Below are 22,085 nucleotides of genomic sequence, written 5' to 3' on the forward strand. Positions count from 1 at the left end.
ACGACCAGAACCTTCTTCACAGCAAAGCACTCTGTAAAGAATGTTGCATTATGGGTGAGGTACAAAAGGTAAGTGCATATATAGCTCTAAGAGCTGTTAGGCTAATTAAATAGCTAGTTATGGTATGGGGTTTTGATTCTGGTCTTTGTATAATTGCAATGTGCACATTGATTGGTTTTCTACAATGATTGATAGCAGCCATATAATGCAAGGATGGCAGTTCAATATGAAGTATGTGTGTTAATCCTTTATAGTCAAATTTACCGACTGTCACACCCATTCCAAAAAAGTGGCAGTGAAATATGGTGGTCATTTTCGAACAAATATACGCAACTTTTTGGCATTTATCTGTTGCAGATTGCGGCGGAAGGTTATTTGAACCGCAATCTGTGACTTTTTCCTCTTTTCCGCTGCCCACGCCAAGTCTAAAAAATGGGGCGTCATGTGGGCAGGGAAAAGGGTGGGCTGGCAGGCCTGTCTCATTTATCATTTTCTAAACCTGTTTTAGGCATAGACAATGGTCGAAATCTACGCCAGCTAGACATGTGTAAAGTCCGCCTAAGTTATGAACCGTCAGCGCAGGAGGTACGAAGACCAGCATTGAAATTGCCGGTCTTCATAAATGTCCCCCTATGTCTTGTACAACCTGGCAGCAGTCAAAACTGTCGAGCCTATACCTCAGTAGATGTGCTCTAATAAAGAAAATAGCACAGGTTACACTGTAAAAGTATGCCAGTAAATGAGCCCCAAAGGACACTGCGAAGTGGGTTACAAAAAATGCACCAGAAGGCAAGAGCAGTCTTGTTTATAGGTGAGCTGGAGGGGAGTGGTCTGACACATTGGAGGTTTAGTGAAGGAGGTTGTAGGCATGTAGGAGAGCTGGGAAGGAGAGGTCTTGGAACCTACTTAGCAGTTACTAGCATGTGACATTTAGAGTGGCATTAGTCCAGGGGAAAATCTGTTGTAATGATGCTTACTGTACATCACATTCTTAAGCAAAGATGGAAACTAGATCTGCATGTAAGGATACCTGCTTTCTGTCGCTGAATAGAAACATTTTTGTTTCCATCCAGAGACCAAAAACCCATACAAATTGTATACTTCTCCATGGTACGCTTTTGCTGCCATTAAATACAAGCTCTTCTCCATGGTAGACTTTTGCTGCCGTTAAATCCTAGCTATACAATCGTCTATGAGCTAAGGCCTCTTTCACACTTGCGTTGTTGGGATCCGGCATGCACTTCCGTTGCCGGAGGTGCCCGCCGGATCCGGAAAAACGCAAGTGTACTGAAAGCATTTGAAGACGGAACCGTCTTCCAAATGCTTTCAGTGTTACTATGGCAGCCAGGACGCTATTAAAGTCCTGGTTGCCATAGTAGGAGCGGGGAGCGGGGGAGCGGTATACTTACAGTCCGTGCGGTTCCCGGGGCGCTCCAGAATGACGTCAGAGCGCCCCATGCGCATGGATGACGTGGTCCATGCGATCATGTGATCCATGCGCTTGGGGCGCCCTGACGTCACTCTGGAGCGCCCCGGGAGCCGCACGGACGGTAAGTATGCTGCTCCCCCGCTCCCCACTGCACTTTACCATGGCTGCCAGGACTTTAGCGTCCCGGCAGCCATGGTAACCATTCAGAAAAAGCTAAATGTCGGCTCCGGCAATGCGCCGAAACGACGTTTAGCTTAAGGCCGGATCCGGATCAATGCCTTCCAATGGGCATTCATTCCGGATCCGGCCTTGCGGCAAGTGTTCCGGATTTTTGGCCGGAGCAAAAAGCGCAGCATGCTGCAGTATTTTCTCCGGCCAAAAAACATTCCGTTCCGGAACTGAAGACATCCTGATGCATCCTGAACGGATTTCTCTCCATTCAGAATGCATTTGGATAATCCTGATCAGGATTCTTCCGGCATAGAGCCCCGATGACGGAACTCTATGCCGGAAGACAATAACGCAAGTGTGAAAGAGCCCTAAACTGCCAGGAACCTTGCTGATACATTTTAGCAAATTATCATAACAGAAAAAGTTTGTGCTGCTGGTGTATTTAGCTCACAGAGGATTGCCGCTGCTGCTGTCCTTAGTACTGGATTATTAAAGTTCCAGATATACTCACTCATTCTGTATTCATCAAGTGTCACGTGTGAACCATGCATTTGAAAATAGGAAGTGTATCAATTAATTCACTACATTCATTGCACTTTCTACTGACTGTATATTACAGCCGCCTGAAATGTTCAACATTGCCTCTCATCAAATTTGTCCTCTACATCTTCAGACTACTTTATATTCAAAGCATAAGCTAAAACCAGACAATCATACCGCAAACATTACATAACAGCCACTGATCTAAGGGGTTATCTGGTTTCCCGCTTCCAAATCATGAATATCATTGGGAAAGAATGGTAGGAAATGGCTATTTGTAGAGGATGAGACAATTCATGACAACACTCAGAAACTAATGTTGTCAAGATCTGAAGGAAACATGCCAAAAGAACCCTCAAAACCAATTATCTTCACTACGTGCAATTAAGGCTACTTTCACACTGGCATTTTGGTTTCCGTTTGTGAGATCCGTTCAGGGCTCTCACAAGTGGTCCAAAACGGGTCCGTTTTGCCCTTAATGCATTCTGAAGTGTTTTGGTGTCTGTCTGACGAAACTGAGCCAAACGGATCAGTCCCCATTGACTTACATTGTGTGTCAGGACCGATCCGTTTGGCTCAGTTTTCACAGACACAATATGGCACAACAGAAAACGGATCCGTCCTCCATTGACTTTCAATGGTGTTCAAGATGGATCAGTTTTGGCAATGTTAAAGATAATACAAACGGATCCGTTCTAAACGGATGCATGCGGTTGTATTATCTGAACGGATCAGTCTGTGCAGATCCATGACGGATCCGCACTAAACGCGAGTGTGAAAGTAGCCTAAGTGTTCTTTGAGGCTGGATTTCCATGTTCATGCATTTTATGCAGTTTTTTCATCCAACGCTAGGAGTGTATTGAAAGATAGAATTACATCCCCCATAGTGTATGACCCACTCCTGGTTTTGGCTTAAAAAACTGCATAGAATATCAATGAGGAAACCCAGCCATAAAGTGTTTTTTCGGCCTTACACCCCTTTTTAGTTTAGCCCAGAACTGTGTTCTACCTAAAGTAAGAAATGCACTCACCTGCTCCCCGTCACTCAGCTAAGAGGTCCTTCCAGTCCCCGGCCTGTAAACTTTTGGATGGGGTCACATGCAATGCTGCGGCCATACACTCGCCTTAGCAGTAATGTCCCCAAGTGGAACAGCTGACCCTGCCTGAAATTCTACAGGCCGGGGACTGACTGGAATGATCACTGATTGAAGCCATGGAGCTTGGAACCGAGTGGTGGATGCTATACATATGGCTGAGATTTACTAATGTGTCTGTCTAAAAAGTGGCGTAATTTTGACACAACTAGGATTTCTCCAATTTTTTCAACTCGCACAAAAAGGGTGCGTAGCTTACTGGGAAGGGGTGTGGCTTCACAGGAAAGGATGTGGCCTAAGATGCCATGTTTTAGGCCAAAACTGCCCCACGATTCAGGAGTAAAATTCTGTCACCAAGTAAGCCAACCAATAATTGGAATAAACACCACTTTTATAAATGACCTCTAAAGTGTCTATTCCTGCATTATATTTATCATCCAGCCTGAGCTCTTGTAATAAATCTGATGCCATCTATGATATTACTAAATCTGACCTACAGTATTTAAAGGGACACTGACAGGCCGTTAGAGCATATAAAATGACATATATTCTTCTATTGGTCTTAATATGCTTAATTAAACTATACCATTATCACCCCTCGCTGCCTTTCCTTTACTTATAAAAAGTGTTTTTATCAATATGCAAATTACCTTATTTTGTGCCCAAGGGGCTGTCCCTCATTCAGTTCAGTGCCCAGCCGCGCCCCAACTGCCGTCTCCTAGTGCCGCCCAGCTCATTAGTATTCACTGCCTGGGCGGCTTTTTTTCTCCCGACGCAGTGAAATCCCGCGCATGCCCAGTACTATCTTCCTGGCATCAGCCTCATCGTGTCGCTCCGTGCCTGCGCCGGATAAGGTCCCCGGCACCCTCCAGCTCCAGTAGAAGATAGTACTGGGCATGCGCAGGATTTCAATGCGTCGGGAGAAAAAAAGCCGCCCAGTGCAGTGAATCCTAATGAGCTGGGTGGCACTAGGAGACGGCAGTTGGGGCGCGGCTGGGCACTGAACTGAATGAGGGACAGCCCCTTGGGCACAAAGTAAGGTAATTTGCATATTGATAAAAACACTTTTTATAAGTAAAGGAAAGGCAGCGAGGGGTGATAATGGTATAGTTTAATTAAGCATATTAAAACCAATAGAAGAATATATGTCACTTTATATGCTCTAACGGGCCTGTCAGTGTCCCTTTAAAAATAAATGTGTTTTTTTTCTCTCCTGCTACTAGGCAGACACTTCCTGTTCTGTAGAGATCATGTCTCAGCAGACATCTCACTATTATCACAGGCAGGATTACCATAGAAGGTGGCACCTGTATTATAAAAGGCTGGAGGCAGGATACACCACAAGCTTACTTCCTCCCCTCCCTGCACAGGTCACAAAACATGTGCAGGACACTCCACTGTAAAATGTAACTACTATTCTGATATGTCCATGTGGCTGCTGTAATGCATATTTTTGCTGTAAAAGGCAGAGAAGCAGTTCAGGCAAGATGGCTTCCCCCAATAATTAATATTATAATAATAATAATAATAATAATAATAATTTAATAATTTACAAAAATGTACAATCAGTATTAAACAAAAACTGATTAGACCAAAAATATGGAACAGTATGTGGTTTTAATTTAAAAAATGAGGTGATACATTCACTTCAAGGCTATGTTGACACACATCTATAAGACATGCAAAGGACAATAAACAGTGGCGTAGCTATAGGGGTCGCATCGGTCGCAATTGCGACCGGGCCCCTAAGTCAGGGGGGCCCACGGGGCCCCCGCCTCAAGCCAGGAGAACGCGGCCCGCAGGCGCAGCTGATAACTGTCTGAAATCATATTCACAAGACAGGGGGCGGAGCGGAGGCTGAGAGCCGAGCCCTGTGTGACGCGCACTGTGCAGGGCAGGGCCAGGCGAAGTGAGGAGGGGGAGCGGCTTCAGCCTTCAGTTGATGTCGGAAGAGGAAGCTGCTGTGTGCAGCGCGCGGTGCTGTGAACTTTCGAGATGAGTGAGTGACTCACTGACTGTCTGACTCCGACCTCTCTACCTATCCTGCGAGTGCAACTGCGAGACAGACACTGACTGACTGACTGACTACTGACTTACTCAGGTAAGCGTGGCGCCGGCCCGGCGGCGTGATAAACTGCCCGAGCCCGACCATCCGACCGGGGTCCTGGTCCGGTCCAGACTCCAGTGAGTGACTGTCCCTGAGTGAGTCCGGGCCCCCTGACCCACCTGGTGGGAGCGCCGGTGGTGAATCGTGATAACTTAAGCAAGCCCAGACCAGTCAATACCCCCTTTAGGAAATCTCAATCACTCTCGTCATCAGATGTGACTGCAGCAGCCAGCAGCGATCGATCAGCCAGGTCTGCCAGGATTAATGTGCATAGCCTGCGAGGCCCCCCTTAGGCAAGTGACAAACTGCCTCCCCCCTCAGTCTTAGGCAAGTGACAAACTGCCCCCCCCCCCTCAATCTTAGGCAAGTGACAAACTGACCCCCCCCCCCCTCAATCTTAGGCAAGTGACAAACTCAGCTCTGCTACATCTACAATGAGCAACTACAGCAAATGTAATGCCAAACTGCAGTTCCTTGTGATGCCTTGGATAGCTTCCACTGGACCCACAGGCTGTGGGTCCAGTGGAAGCTATCCAAGGCATCACATAGAATAGAGGAACTGCAGTTTGGCATTACATTTGTTGTTGTTGCTCATTGTAGATGTAGCAGAGCTGAGTTTGTCACTTGCCTAAGAATGAGGGGGGGGGCAGTTTGTCACTTGCCTAAGATTGAGGGGGGGGGGCAGTTTGTCACTTGCCTAAGGGGGGGCCTCACACTGTGCACATTAATCCTGGCTGATCGATCGCTGCTGCTCTCACATCTGATGAGAGATTTCCTAAGGGGGTATTGACTGGCATTAGGGACGGGCTGGTGGATGAGGGCAGCCACCCGGTCCTGCCTATTGATCACCCAGTTTGCACTTAGCTATGCCCAGGCCCCATGCCAGGGGGTCCCTGATGTATTAACTGACCAATAACATGGATGGAGATCCCAGTGCCAGCTGCCTTGCTGGTGGACGATTGGCATATACTTCTGCTGTGGCCCACAGCTGAAGTATATGCCAATCGTCCACCAGCAAGGCAGCTGGCACTGGGATCTCCATGTTATTGGTCAGTTAATACATCAGATTCAGGGATGCATTAACTGGCAGCGTGATAAACTAAGTCTGTGACTGTCCCTGCTGGCTGCTGCAGATGAGGAACTCATCTGTCCCTCCCTTTGCAGGGGTCTGGTGGTGTTAGGAAATGGTATTGAGGGTAGGGGGGGCCCAAATTGAACTCTTGCACCAGGGCCCATGAGCCTATAGCTACGCCCCTGACAATAAAGTAAAGTAAAGCAATACAATAAGATGAAAACTTGTGTAAGACCTTTGGTCTATATTTCTAGGGTTTGTTGTCACTGGCAGAAGAACTAAGAAAAGTAGAAGATCTAGATGGAAATTCTATTAGAATAATATTACTAGGACTGGACAATGCTGGCAAGACAACAATCTTGACCCGCCTTGCTTTGGAGGAAATCAGCAATATAACGCCAACACAGGTATGTTCATGACATTATTTGAAATCAGAAACGCTTTAAAGGTGAATGTACATAGAAATCAAATCCATTAAAAATTCCTAAAATGGTCCTGTTGGTTTTGGAAGAAGTTTTAAAACATATAAATGTACCGATGTTTCAAAGGCAAATGTAGGTCAATATATGATGGTCTCTGGTTGCCAGTTTTGATACCAAACTCTGGGTTGCCATAAAATAATCTGCTTCATCTGTAAATAAAGAGGAAAAGTGCAGAGATTCTGAAGTCTAGTACTTTGAATTTACTATAACGACTGTTATGATTACTATATAAGATTACATTTTGATTTTAAAAATGATGTCTTCCGTAGTCATTATTCATTGAATAGTACTTGAAATTCTGTAATGAATAAATCAAAGCCTACATAGCTTGCTAAGTAGAATGTAGTGCAGAGTAGGTTCCTGTGCAGATATGACTATGTAAATAATATGAATAGCAAGGGGCTGGTGACACAGATTGATATGATTGCACCATAGCACTTGGGACTGTGCATTGGTGCATTAGACAGCTGTCAGTACTAGAATGTTCTTTACTAGGTACTCCGTACTTTTTGCCCTATAAGACGCACCGGCCCATAAGACACACCTAGGTTTTTGAGAAGGAAAATAAGAAAAAAAATATTTTTAACCAAAAGGTGTGCTTTTGGTGGGTTTGAACTAATGGCGGTCTGTGCATGACACTATTATGGGGGATCTGTGGATGATGCACTGTTATGGGGTGGGGGATTTGTGGATGGCACTGTTATGTGGGGGATCTGTGGATGGCACTGTTATGGGGGGAGCTGTGGATGGCATTATGATGATGGGGGGGTCTGTGGATGGCATTATGATGGGGGGGATCTGTGGATGGGACTGTTATGGGGGGGATCTGTGGATGACACATATAGCAGTGCCATCCACAGATCCCCCCACCATCATAATGCCATCCACAGATCCCCCCACCATCATAATGCCATCCACAGATCCCCCCACCATCATAATGCCATCCACAGATCCCCCCCACCATCATAATGCCATCCACAGATCCCCCCCACCATCATAATGCCATCCACAGATCCCCCCCACCATCATAATGCCATCCACAGATCCCCCCCACCATCATAATGCCATCCACAGATCCCCCCCACCATCATCATCCCATCCATAGATCCATAAATAAAAAATAAAAAAGTAATTCAAATAAAATACTGTCTTGCAGAGCTGCGTCTTTAGAGGGAGAAATGTTTAATTTTGGAAGACATCCACTGAAATGTTACCTGATAATTTTCCTGTTCACCCCTTTAATGCGATTCAGACCAGGTATTACATTTTGCTTCAGATCTGGCTGCGGATTTTTACCCTTTGCACCACAAAGGGGGCAATTCAGGGTGAAAGTCTGAGACAATCCACAACATAATGGGCATACTGCAGATTTGAAAATCAGTCGCTTACCCTGAAAGCAATGCAGATTTTTCAGCTACATATGGGTGGGGTTTTGAAAACTAATTTGTTTCAGAATCCACTGTGAAAATCTATGACAAATCAGAGACATCAGAAAGTGCCTAAATATTGGAATGAAAATACAATTTATAAGTTCTAATACTAGTTTGTTACCCCATATTGTTTTCTGTGTTGTGTAGGGTTTCAATATCAAAAGTGTACAATCACAAGGTTTGAGGTTGTCTGTCTGGGACATTGGAGGTCAAAGAACAATTCGTTCCCATTGGAAGAAATACCTTGGAAACACAGACTTATTGGTGAGATAATTATCTAACATGTACATAAACAATGTCAAGGGCTTGATGTTTAACCCCCTCCCACCGTGGTACAATCTCCAAGCACTTTGATCACAGTGTACAGCTACCTTGACGCAACCAGGCTCACAAAGGCATCGTAAGTCCCCTTTGCCTTGGTTATTTGAAAATCTAACATGTAAATGTAAAAATAGAATAAATGCAATTAAAAATAAAGTAATAAAATATAGAAAAAAATAATAATCCTAATAATGACCTAATAATTAGAGTTGAGCGAACCCAAACTGTAAAGTTCGGGTTCCTACCGAACTTTACGATTTTTGGTACACGGACCCGAACCCGGACTTTTTCACTGAAGTCCGGGTTCGGTGTTCAGGTTATTTTATTCTAATACAGAGGCGTTCCCATGGTGATGTTACAAGAAGTTACAAGAAGGAGCGCCGGGAGGGCACAGCGCATGTAAGTATAATGCTGCTGAATAACTGAACATGGCAGACAGGACGTCAGTAGCGTCCTGGCTGCTATGGTAACCGATCAACTTCAAGCGTCCCCATCACCATGGGAACGCCTCTGTGTTAGAATATACCATCGGATCGGAGTTTTCTCCAATCCGATGGTATATTTTAACTTCAAGCGTCCCCATCACCATAGGAACGCCTCTGTTTTAGAATATACCATCGGATCTGAGTTTTCACGATCATGAAAACTCAGATCTGAAAAAGCTAATAGTATTATTTTCCGTTATAACCATGTTATAACAGAAAATAATAAAATGAAGTTCGGGTCCCCATTGACTTTAACCCGAACCCGAACTTTGACCTGAAGTTCGCCGAACCCGGCGAACCCGGACATCCAGGTGTCCGCTCAACTTTACTAATAATGACATATCCTCTGAAGAGGTTATCAGTATCTGATTGGTGGGGGTATGACATCTGACACCCCACCAACCAGCTGTTCCCTGCAGCTGCCGAGACTAGAACCTTGAACAGAAGCAGAAGCACAGCTTCATTCAACATGTAGTGGCCGTACTTGGTTACTGCAGCTCAGCTACTATTCAAGTGAATGGGAGATGCCTCAAAATGGCAAGGCCAGGAACAACTGATCAGTAGGGTGTTGGGTGTCAGACCCCCAAAATTAGATATTGGCAGTCTATCCTGAGGATAGGTCATCAATATTAGGAGTCCGGAAACCCCTAAATTTATTTACTTGCGTATATAGCACTGACATATTCCGCAGCGCTTTACAGACTTTATCATTGTTTTCTGTCTCCAATGGAGCTCACACTCTAAGTTCCCCATCAAGTGTGGGAGGAAGCCAGAGGAAACCCACGCAAACAGTGAGAACATACAAACTTCATGCAGATGTTGTCGGATTCAAACCTAAGAGCCCAGGACTGCAAAGCAACAGTGCTGAGCCATCTTGCTGCCCATATTAACCAAATGCTTCTTTATACAGTATTTGCCACATGCCCCAGAGGAGCCGATGCTCTCTAGGGCCAGGGCAATGAGGACACACCCTTTCTTCCATCGAAGCATACCCTGATGTTGGGGCTCCTGTCTGGTGGTAGTTGGGGTGCCCTTGGTGTTGTGGGTTTGGTGCGGGTGCAAGGCAGGAGATGTAAGTGCTGTCGTCGGTGCTTGGTATTGGAGTCAGTAACCAGGCCAGTTGTAAGGAAATCCAGAATGGGAGTTGTAGTACATGCAACAGTATCAAAACACAGTTACAAACAATTGACAGGGCAAATCTTTCCTGAGAGCAATGTATGGATATAGGGCAGGATGGGGATTGTAGTATTCCTTACCTCTATCTCTCCAAAGTATCTCTCTGTAGAATCTAAGCCTGACAATATTATTCTTGCAATGGTGACTGTAATTCCCAGCTGAGTACAGGATTTAAATACAGTGGGCCAGACAGTGTCCAAGTGTGAAGGTTGTTTTAACAATGTCCCTCTCACTGCCGTAAAGTCTCTTATCAGCCTTAAACAGCAGATACCTTACTGACTGACTCGGCTATGCAGATTCTGGACCTTCTTTCCTTCTGGAGTACTGTGAAGTAGAGATGGTTTTCTCTCTGTAGATCTCTCACAGATAGTGGATCGGCCTAGTTTTCTCAGGAGTGAGGACATGTAGCTCCTATCACTTCCTCCACTAGCACACTACACCGAGATAGGGGCAGATCTAAGTCCAAAACCTAACTTCCTACAGGGGCAGAGTGAGGATTATTAACCCAGACCAATCCATACAGATATGCCCATGTATTACAAGGCATTACCATATTAAATAAAATTATGCAACAAAAACAAGTAACTTATTCTGGGGTACTGCATATGTATGATGTTGTGAGGCAAACACAGAAAAATAACTGCATCTTTAATATATACCTCCACTTGACCTGTTCCACACCTAATGTCAAAAGAGCTGCAGAGCTTAAAGGGGTTATCCCATCTTAGACAATGGGGGCATATCGCTAGGATATGCCCCCATTGTCTGATAGGTGCGGGTCCCAACTCTGGGACCCGCACCTACAAGTAGAACGGAGCCGGGGAGAGCTGTGGCTGGAGGACCCCGGATTTCCCGGGGTCCATCCACCACCAGGCGCAACTCCCCGCCTCTCCCATTGAAGTGAATGGGAGCGCACCGCATGCGCAGTGCGCACTCCTCAAGTTTCTCTGCTCCGTTCTCCATGAAGGTGCGGGTCCCAGAGGTGGGACCCTCACCTATCAGACAATGGGGGCATATCCTAGCAATAAGATGGGATAACCCCTTTAAGTGGAGGTACACAATAAGGGATTAAATAATGTGTTTGGATCCTAGTGACATAAAGCTGTCAGTATGATTCTGTAGAAGTAAGGTCAAGCAGAGGCAAACCACATTATAAATCAGTATAATGCCATGCACTCCTGCAAGTCCAGAACGGAGGATCATGCTCACATACAGAGTGTGATTACCGCAATGGACTGGCTTTTGTGAAACAGCCCTTAAGCTGCAATCAGTTTGGTGCTGGCTAAAATAGGGTGTGGAGTATGTGGGGATTCGCTCTGGTAGGCAGGTTAGCAGACGCAGTATAGAGGCAACCACAAAGTCTTCAACTAAAACAGTTCAGTGTTTATTTACACAGAAGGCAAAACAAAATGACAGTTCACAGTCTTGGTGTTAGTTCACACCATGGAAAGTCCACAGAACAAAACATTCACCTTGTTAGCAGTTTTTCATCGGCAGTCCCCAGCAGGCTTTAGGAGCCTGTTTTCCAGCATGCGGCTCTCAGCCCTTTTGAACGGCACACAGCTTCAGATCCCAAAACACATAGACTCCACAGCTTCACTGTGAGATGTAGGATAATCCACAACACCTGACAGTGTTGATTGCTTTTATAAGCCTCCTAAGACCCGGCCTGGAATGTGGGGAGTAGCCACCAACCCAGCACTTCGGCTGCTCCCAGTAAGAGCTGTCCTGGATTGGCTTTACAGTCATACTAACCAGCTGAAGTGTCAGACTGCAATAATGACATTTCACAAAAAAAAACGTCTCTTACCTCACTGAGGCCAGGAACCTCGGTGACACATACCGCCCATCAATGACGACCCCTTGTTCCTTCCTACATACCTCCCCCCTTTGTTCAACCCTGAGGGGGTGGACACACATTAAACAGTGTACCCGGGACAGTGCATCCGCGTTTCCTAGTAACCGGCCTGCCCTGTGTTCCACCGAAAACTTGAAATTTAGCAAAGACCGAAACCCCCGGGCATTTCTGTCCTTAGCCTGGCTCATCCATTTAAGAGGGGAGTGGTCGGTCACCGGACGAAACTTTCTCCCCAACAAATAATAGCGTAGAGACTCGAGTGCCCACTTGATAGCCAGGCACTCTCTCTCTACTATACTATACCTGGTCTCGGCTGGGGTAAGCTTCCGGCTGAGTAAGACAACGGGATGCTTCTCCCCGTTGACTTTCTGAGACAGTACAGCACCGAGACCTACCTCGGAGGCATCGGTCTGCACTATAAACTCTCCACATAGGGCCGACTTCAAAGCGGAGAAAGCCTTTTCCGCCTGCTCTTTCCAGTGGACCGTCACTGACTTGCATCCCTTCAAAAGGCCTGTCAATGGTACTGCGACTGTAGCAAAGTGGGGACAAACCTCCTATAGTACCCCACCATTCCCAGGAACGACTTTACTTGCCGAGTAGTGACATGTCGGGGCCAATTCCGAATTGCCTCAATTTTGGTCACCTCAGGTTTGATAATTCCGCTCCCAATTACATACCGTAGGTACTTGGTCTTTTCTTATCCTATCGCACACTTTTTTGGGTTAGCAGTTAAGCCAGCCTTCCTAAGGGAGTTCACTACCGCCTGTACTTAGGTGACTTTCCCAGTCGGTGCTGTGGATAACGATATCGTCAAGGTACGCCGAAGCATACTGACGATGTGGACGGAGTACAATGTCCATTAGCCTTTGAAACGTGGCAGGAGCGCCATGTAGACCAAAGGGTAATACCTTGTACTGATACAGCCCCTCTGGTGTGATGAAAGACGTTTTTTCCTTGGCAGCCTCCGTCAAGGATACCTGCCAGTACCCTTTGGTGAGGTCCAACACAGAAAAATACTGGGCTTGGCCTAACTTCTCAATAAGCTCATCCACTCGGGGCATGGGATATGCGTCAAACTTGGAAACCTAATTAAGTTTGCATAAGTCGTTACAGAATCGTAATGTCCCATCCGGCTTGGGTATTAAGACTATCGGACTGGCCCATTGGCAACTGCTTCTCTCGTATCAGACAGCTGGACTGGAAACTCTACCCCAGAAAACCCAGCCGGGGCTATTGTCCGTACTGGTCTCCCTATCTTTACATGCTTTCTCCGCCCGGGCTGGAGTACCCTGTAGGTTACCCTAACTTTTTCAAGCACTTTGTAGGGACCCTGCCACATAGCCAGGAACTTACTGTCCACCGTCGGCACCAGAACCAAAACCTGATCTCCCGAGTTAAAATTCCGAACCCGAGCCTGGCGATTATAGACCCTACTCTGGGCTCGCTGGGCTGCCTCCATATATTCCCTAACCAGCGGCAACACTGTCTCCATCTGCTCTTGCATTTGAGTGACATACTCAATCACACTTTTATGCGGTGTGGGTTGTTGTTCACACGCCTTTTTGGCTATGTCCAACAGACCACGCGGATGTCGGCCATACAGCAGTTCGAGGGGCACCTCTCGCACTGTGAACATGAGATAGGGCAGTAGAAGATCCCAATCCCTCCCATCTTTAGACACCACCCGCTTTAACATTTTTTTAAAGGTTTGATTAAACCTCTCTACCAGGCCATCCGTTTGCGGGTGATAGACGGGGGCGTCTGTAACTGTTTGATCTGTAGTAGTTTACTGAGTTCCCTCATGACTTTTGAGATAAAAGGGGTCCCCGGGTCGGTCAGAATCTCTTTCGGTAGGCCCATTCGGGAAAACATCTCCATTAACTCTTTGGCTATGAGTTTGGCAGAGGTATGTCGCAGCTGCACCGCCTCCGGGTACCGAGTGGCATAGTCCAGGACTAACAAGATGTGTTGGTGCCCTCTAGCGGACTTCGGTACTGGGCCTATGAGATCCATAGTGATCCGCTCAAATGGACCCTCAATAATCGGGAGAGGGACCAGGGGACTACGGAAATGTGGCTGGAGGCTGGGTATCTGGCAGGTTGGGCAAGACTTGCAATACTCTTTCACCTCTCTGAACACACTGGACCAGTAGAACTGCTGTAGAATCCGGTCCTGCGTTTTTTTGCTGGCCCAGGTGTCCCCCAAGATGTGGCGGTCACCCCTACTGCTGGCCCTTTGGCTTCAGGTTCCCAGAGTTCTGGTCTCTCCCCTGAGCCGGGTCACTCTGCTAGGGTTATCCCTGTCTCAGGTGTATTGGTGTCTCTCGCCTCAGGCCACAGTAATGGGAAACCGGGGAAGTCTCTCCCAATTATTTCATAATGTAACTTTGTGGTGACGGCCACCTCATGAGTCCACCTGCCAGCCACCGTGGATAAAGTCTCCATGGATGCACACGACGACGACTTTTCATCCAGCATACTCAGCGGGCCACACCAGGGCAGCTCTTACCAGGGACACCAGGCACCCTGAGTCCAGCAGTGCCACCGCCAGAGTATCTCCCACTTGTACCTGACACAGGTGACTATTGTCTATTGTCACACAGCCTCCTGGCATAAATTGAGGGCCGTTACCCATAGTTAGTGTCCATGGGCTCCCCCTGATGGGGACAGTCGGCCCTGATGTAACCAGGCTCTTGACACCACCAACAGACCATCGGAGCTGGGTCTGCAGGAAGTACATCCCGAGTGGGCCTTGCTGGCACGACCGCCTGGTCGAGGGTGGAGATTTCCGGGGTTTAACTGGCCCCCTCCCAACAGAACCCCCCTGTAGATTTCTGGTTTCCTCATAGCGCTCCACCAGGTCGACCATCTCTAAGGCATTACCAGGAGACACCTGGCTGATCCAGTGCTGGAGAGGGTACGGCAAAGCCCTCCAAAACACATCAGCCAACAGACAGTCCAGCATAGCAGTGGGACTCAGTATGTCAGACTGCAGCCATTTTTGCAACTGGTGTAGCAGATCATAATACTGCGGTCTGGCGGGTCCAGACGGGTTAAATTCCCACTGATGCACCCGCTGGATAATCTACCACACCTGACAGTGCTGACTGCTTTTATAAGCCTCCTAAGACTCGACCTGGAATGTAGGGAGTAGCCACCCACCCAGCACTTTGGCTACTCCCAGTAAGTGGCGTCCCGGATCAGCTTTACAGCCATACTAACCACCTGAATTGTCAGACTGTAATAATGACATTTAAGGGAAAAAAACGTCTCTTACCTCACCGAGGCCAGGAACCTCGGTGACACATACCGCCCATTAATGACAACCCCTTGTTCCTTCCTACAAGTATAACAAATACCCCCATTCTTCTCAGTAAATCCGCCCACAGAGGTATGGCCTTTTATGGTCAGACTTTATAGCAAAGGCAGGTACGTAACCAAAGGTCATCAATGCAGTAGCAGTCTGGATACAGCAAGCCGAGGTATGAGATGGAATTGGAGTCAGAGGACAGGCAAGAGTAGAACCAGATACCAAGAGTGGAGCCACAAAAAGCAGGCAACAAATCCAGACAGGATAAGGCTACTTTCACACTAGCGTTCGGGTGTCCGCTCGTGCGCACCGTTTGAAGGGGCTCACGAGCGGCCCCGAACGCATCCGTCTGGCCCTGATGCATTCTCAATGGAGGCGGATCCACTGAGAATGCATCCGCCTGCCAGCGTTCAGCCTCCGCTCCGCTCAGTGAGCGGACACCTGAACGCTGCTTGCAGCGTTCGGGTGTCTGCCTGGCCGTGCGGAGGCGAGCGGATCCGTCCAGACTTACAATGTAAGTCAATGGGGACGGATCCGCTTGAAGATGACACAATATGGCTCAATCTTCAAGCGGATCCGTTCCCCATTGACTTTCAATGTAAAGTCTGAACGGATCCGCTCAGACAACTTTCACACTTAGAAAATTTTCTAAGTTTTAATGCAGACGCATCCGTTCTGAACGGATGCGAACGCCTGCATTATCGGAGCGGATCCGTCTGATGAAACATCAGACGGATCCGCTCCGAACGCTAGTGTGAAAGTAGCCTAATTCGGGATCAAGATCAAGGTCCCTTTATGTGGGACGACAGAGCAGCAGATTGCAAAGAAGCAAGCGTTCCTTCCCGAGAATCGCCTGCTCATTAGCAGAGGACAGCGCTGCATTTACATGCAACAATCTCGTCCACAGTATGAGGAGGAGCGATAGCTAAAGTCGTCATTCTTCCCCATAATGACTCGTTATGACCGCTCGTTAGCGATTATCTTTGGGGTTCTCGCCCCGTGTGAAAGGCCCTTAAGAGTCAAAAAGTCAGAAACAGAGTCACTGCAGTAACAAGAACAATAGCCAGGCAAGGATGTACCTCGATCTTCAAATACAGGATCCATGGCAGCTTCTCTTTTAAATAGATACAAAAGAAAATGTATGCACCACCTAACACATGGCCAAGTAGGGTGCTACACAACTATACTAAGCAAATTCTATAATAAAGAGAAAAGATGCATGGCTACAAACAGTGAGCACTCCTGAAAGTAAACAATGAATGATCTTTATTAAATAATAGTTCTATACCATACAAAACCGTCCCATAAAATCACTTTAAAACACAAAAATATTATGTAAAGCACACTAAGAGAGTACCATGATAAATACTCCCTATACCTATCCCCAGTGGCGTGCCTGGGAGAGGCGGTGGGTTCGCTCCGCATCGGGTGCCGACTCTCAGGGGGGTGCCAGAAGCAATGAGCGCCTCCATCAATACAGATGGAAGCGCTCATTGCTGGAGCGCTGACGCCCACATACTGCGGCGGGGCACAGGAGTGCATAGTTCCCTGCCCCACCGCCGATCACAGCCATAGGCTTCAGGCCTAGTAGGCGTCATTGTGCACGCCTGTGCCGGGACGCAGCAGCACAGTGAAGTGTGCAAGCCTTCCTCTGCGAGCAAGAGCCTGGTGAGTATTTCGCTTTTAGGTTTTTTTTATTTTGTTTTTTTTTATTTTATGTTCCAACTTTGGGGGACACGGGGGGCGGAGGACACAGGAGGACATGTGGGGGAAAAATATTATGGTGGGATACTGTGTGGGGGCATATTATTATGGGAGGGATTACTATGTGGGGTAAAATTATTATGGGAGGGATTACTATGTGGGGGCAATAATTATGGGAGGGATTACTATGTGGGGGCAAATTACTATATGGTGCAGTGTGGGGGAAACTACTGTGTGGGGCAAATTACTATATGGGGGCAGGGTGGGGGAAATTACTGTGTGGGGAGTAGTGTAGGGGACACTACTGTGTGGGGGCAGTGTGGGGGAAACTACTGTGTGGGGGCAGTGTGGGGAAAACTACTGTGTGGGGAAAGTGTGGGGAAAACTACTGTGTGGGGGCAGTGTGGGAAAACTCATGTATGGGGGCAGTGTGGTGGACACTACTGTATGGGGGCAGTGTGGGGGAAATTACTGTGTGGGGGCAGTGTGGGGGGCGTTGCTATTGGGGAGGCACTGTAGGGGCAATTCTATTATTTCTGGGGACACTATACAGGGATTATTACCTGGAGCACAATAGAGGCTGTTATTATTACTGGGGGCACTCTAGGGGACATTATAGCTGCTGTGGACACTATAGGAACATTTGGGGTAATTTATCAAACCGTTGTAAAGTAGAACTGGCTTAGTTGCCCATAGCAGCCAATCAAATTCCACCTTTTATATTTGACAGCTCTCTTGGAAATCCAGTTCTACTTTAAACCAGTTTGATAAATGACGCCAATTATGTCTACTGTATTACAAACTCTGTAGAGATGAGATGCGGCTGAAATAATTTGTCATGGCGGTCTAACGGAGGAGAAGAGAAAAGAGAAGGTCTACATGACAGGAGATGTCCCTGGATGTAAGAGGTTTGTGGTCAAGTATTGGGGGGGGGGGGGGGGGGGGCCAGAGAAAGGACCCGCCCCAGGTGCCAAACACCCTAGGCACGCCACTGCCTATCCCCCATAGTAACACGAATACACAACTGGGAAACCACAGGGCCAGTAATACCACAATCAATGCAAATAAAACACAAGACAATACATGTGTGAATAGTATACAATGTAAAAATATATACAAAACTGAAGGGACTGTTTTGTATGGTATAGAACTGTTATTTAATTGCTTACTTTCAGGAGTGCTCACTGTTTGTAGCCATGAATCTTTTCTCTTCATTATTCTCTTCTACATAGGCTGCCAGGCCTGAGATCATCAAGGGCCACCATGGCAACCCAATATGGCCGGTGGACAGAAGTAGGGAGCTGTGGCCAATGTTGCTAGGCAGCTGGAGCTGTAGTCGCTCACAGGGACTCTGATGGAACCGGGTGAGGTAACATGTTACTTGAAGCACATGTATACACTACTATATTATTTATCTCTTGTAGATCTATGTTGTCGACAGTGCAGATCGTAAACGATTTGAAGAAACAGGGCAGGTATGTTTCTACTGGGGTCATAAATGACTAAACCTATTAATTGTTTGAAGGGAGTCTGTGACCTCCAAAATTGTTTTCAAAGTAAGCATATTACCATGTTGGATAGGTGCCCCAAAACATAACCATGGCTTCCTTGTAGAAATCTGGTCCTCTTATCCAGAGCAATGCTTCTTTCCGTTTTTATGCAAATAAGCTATCTGGTGCACTGAGGAAGGGGGCTTCTTGGTTTCCTGCACCATCGTTTTGCCTGTAATGCTGCTGAGCACCTCCCCTGTTTGATTTATAGTCCCCAGAGCCAGTAGAGATGAAGCAAGTGAAGCCAGGTGCACCAAACTGAGAGGCCCTGCCCACAGTGCACTGAAAACCGTATATGCATAATAATGAAAGACTGCATTTCCTAGGATTAGAGAACTGGATTTTTACAAGAATGACAAGGTTATGTTTCAGGGCACCTACCCAACATCATGGCATGCTTACTTTGAAACTGATTTTGGTGGGGATAGACTCCCTGTAAGCTACTATGTGCAAGTAAGCTCAAAATTAAAAATGACTGTACGTAATAGACCATTAAACACCTGTCTGCTTAGATTAAGGGTACATAAAAATGTCAACGTCCTGAGAAAGACAGTCATATATAATTGGCAGGTGATTTTTATGTCCAGTTAGTGCAGATTCAATGCATTTTTTAGGGTCCTTTTGCACAGCACGACTCCGGTGAGCCACATCTGTTTAGTATTAGATCATTAAAAATGAGATGAATCAGATGAATGGAATTGATTTTCAGTCCCGGAAATTTCTGCAACAAAATCCAGTGTATGAAGGGGCCCTAAGGCACCATCGATTTTAATAGCTGTAAGTTTTTATTCGACATAGCTGTATCTGGGGCAAGTTGTATTTTTTTAAATGGCACTTTTTGTGGTAAATTGTAAAACTGCACAAAATTGTTTGGGAGCAGCAGTGTGAAAAAAAAAGCAACTCCACTATTGCTTTTAAGTGTTTTGTTTTTATGGTTTCACTGCGTGGGAAACATTACATTTTAACTTTATTATTTGGGGCAGTACGATTTAGAATTTATCTACTATTTTACTACTGCCCTTGTTTAAGACAAAAGGTTGCTTTTTACACTCAGAACATTTTTTATTTCTGTGATTTTTTGCAGAGTGAACTGTAGTTTTTATTTTTATCATTTTGGGATAAATGGGACCCTTTAATCATTTTTCATCCAATTTTTGAGGAGGATAGGTGACAAAAAAAAGACCAATTTTTTTTGTTACAGCCAAGAGTGGAAGGCATTCAGGATCTTTGCCAAATTAATCTGAATCTTTTCTTACAAAAATATATCAATCTGCTCAGCTCCTCCTGCTCTATAACATGCTGCCTGCAGATCAGACCCCCATTTTTATGTGACAGTTTACCTTTAAAGGGAATGTGTCATCAGAAAATGATTTATTGTTCAAGTCAAGTTTTAATGTTAAACATATTGGTATGTAAAAAAAAGTTACATTATTTTTAATTCTCAATGTCGCCATCAGTATTTTAAAAAATATCCTAAAATACTGCAGTTTTATACTGGACACTAAAGGCTGTAATAGACAGCCCGATTTAACAGGCGATTTTCGGGAAGGAAGTGTTCCTTCCCGACAATCGTCTGCTCGCTAGTGGAGGAGGCTGCTGCTATTACATGCAGCGATCTCCTACTCAGTATAGGGAGGAGCGATCGATATGCCATTGCTCTTCCCTATACTGAATCATTGTTTGCCAGCAGCAGATCGTGATTAGACACCAAGATCTGCCGCCTGCAAACAATAATTTTTTAACCCATCAAGAGATTTGGAATGTCCAATGAACGTGCGTTTGCTCATTCATCGAGCAATTGGAGGCAGTATTAGACTGCCAGATGATCGCTCATTAGCGATCATCTGCCGAAAAAACAGCAGGTGTAATACAGGCTTAACCCTAATAAAAATTAAAAAAAAGCACCAGTTCTTGGTCCGTACTTATCACTTTTCATTATTATAGTCAGGATTACAATGACAGATAACATCTCTGTATAGGTAACCCATGGTGGCTGCTGTAAAGCATCTCTCTAAATGCTGTTAACAATAGCCCAGGGGAGATGGCAGCCCCATAATCATGTCTGAAAATAGGATTATAAAAATCTGTAATCATAAAATAAAAACAGATTAGAAAAAGAATGTGTGTCACTATCTGGCATTACCAAATTATAGGTGACACATTCCCTTTAAGCTTACAGATGCTGATGTGGTAACTACTCTTTATCTTTAGGAGCTGGCAGAACTGATAGAAGAGGACAGTCTACTTGGTGTTCCCCTTCTGGTTTTTGCTAATAAACAAGACTTATTGACTGCTGCTCCTGCCGCTGACATTGCTGCTGGACTGAACCTGCACACCTACCGAGACCGTATGTGGCAGATCCAAGCCTGTTCTGCACTCTCAGGAGAAGGGATTCAGGTAATGTACTGCTAGCAATCACTTGTTTGGCGCTGTTTATTATGTATGAACTAGGATTAAAGCCTACCTCTTCTTTCTTACAAAATGTACAGCCCCTGCTCCTCCATTTGGAGAACAGGGATCCCCTGACACTTGTCCAGAAACCCAAGGTGGCTAGAGGAGACAAAGTGGAGAACACTTTTCAAGTCTGCCATTGACTTCAATATAAAGTTAAACCACTTAATCTCTTCTACTAGTCGGCTTGGTAAATGGGGGTCAGGGGACCCCTGTTCTCCCAGTAAGTGGGGTCCCACCTATCAGATCATCATAGCATATCTGCCATGAATAACAAAGGTGGGAATCCCCTTTAGTTTAGCAGGCTAGTTAAAATGCAGTCTTTATGTATCCTAAAATAAAACTGTGTCTCCTATCTTTTCAGGATGGAATGAATTGGATATGTAAAAACATCACTACAAAGAAAAAATGAAATAGCTGCTTCATAGAAGACAATCCGAAGCTAAATCGACTTATCATAAAATTATAATAACAAGCTATATGGATACAGGATGAGGGTGTGCATATTATTGGTCATGCAAAATCAATAAAGAAGTGACTATTGTGCCACTGTACCTTACAACCCACATCTGTCCATGCCCCTCATAAACCTGTTCAGCTAGTGCTAAAGAGAAGCACTATACCAATGCTTCTCAAACTCTGGAGCACCCCCAGTTGTTGGTGAGGTCCAGCTGGGTCACAGAAATGTCCCAGGCTCATTTTAAGAAAGATTGAGGTAACTTTTAAAAATATTGGCACCAGGGCTGGGACAAGGTCCACCACCAACAGAGGCTGAGCTGCCCAAGTGCGCCCCCCCCCCCCCCCCGCCATTTAGATATGTATGTTTGTTATTAATCATCATCAAGATCCCCCTCCCCTAAACAGTGCCATCCACAGATCCCCCTCCCCTAAACAGTGCCATCC

General features: G+C 46.0%; 1 protein-coding gene across 1 annotated transcript; it reads left to right on the top strand.

The window, feature by feature from the left end:
• The first annotated feature begins 50 nt into the window (after window positions 1–50).
• LOC120977564 (ADP-ribosylation factor-like protein 3) lies at window positions 51–21,594 on the top strand. Its single transcript, XM_040405563.1, has 6 exons — window positions 51–68; window positions 6,668–6,820; window positions 8,473–8,589; window positions 18,606–18,656; window positions 20,943–21,128; window positions 21,547–21,594. Exons 1-6 carry the CDS (start codon window positions 51–53, stop codon window positions 21,592–21,594), a joined length of 573 nt encoding a protein of 190 aa, XP_040261497.1.
• The last annotated feature ends 491 nt before the right edge of the window (window positions 21,595–22,085 follow it).

Source organism: Bufo bufo, chromosome 1, assembly GCF_905171765.1.
Source record: "Bufo bufo chromosome 1, aBufBuf1.1, whole genome shotgun sequence".
NCBI classification, from domain to species: Eukaryota; Metazoa; Chordata; class Amphibia; order Anura; family Bufonidae; genus Bufo; species Bufo bufo.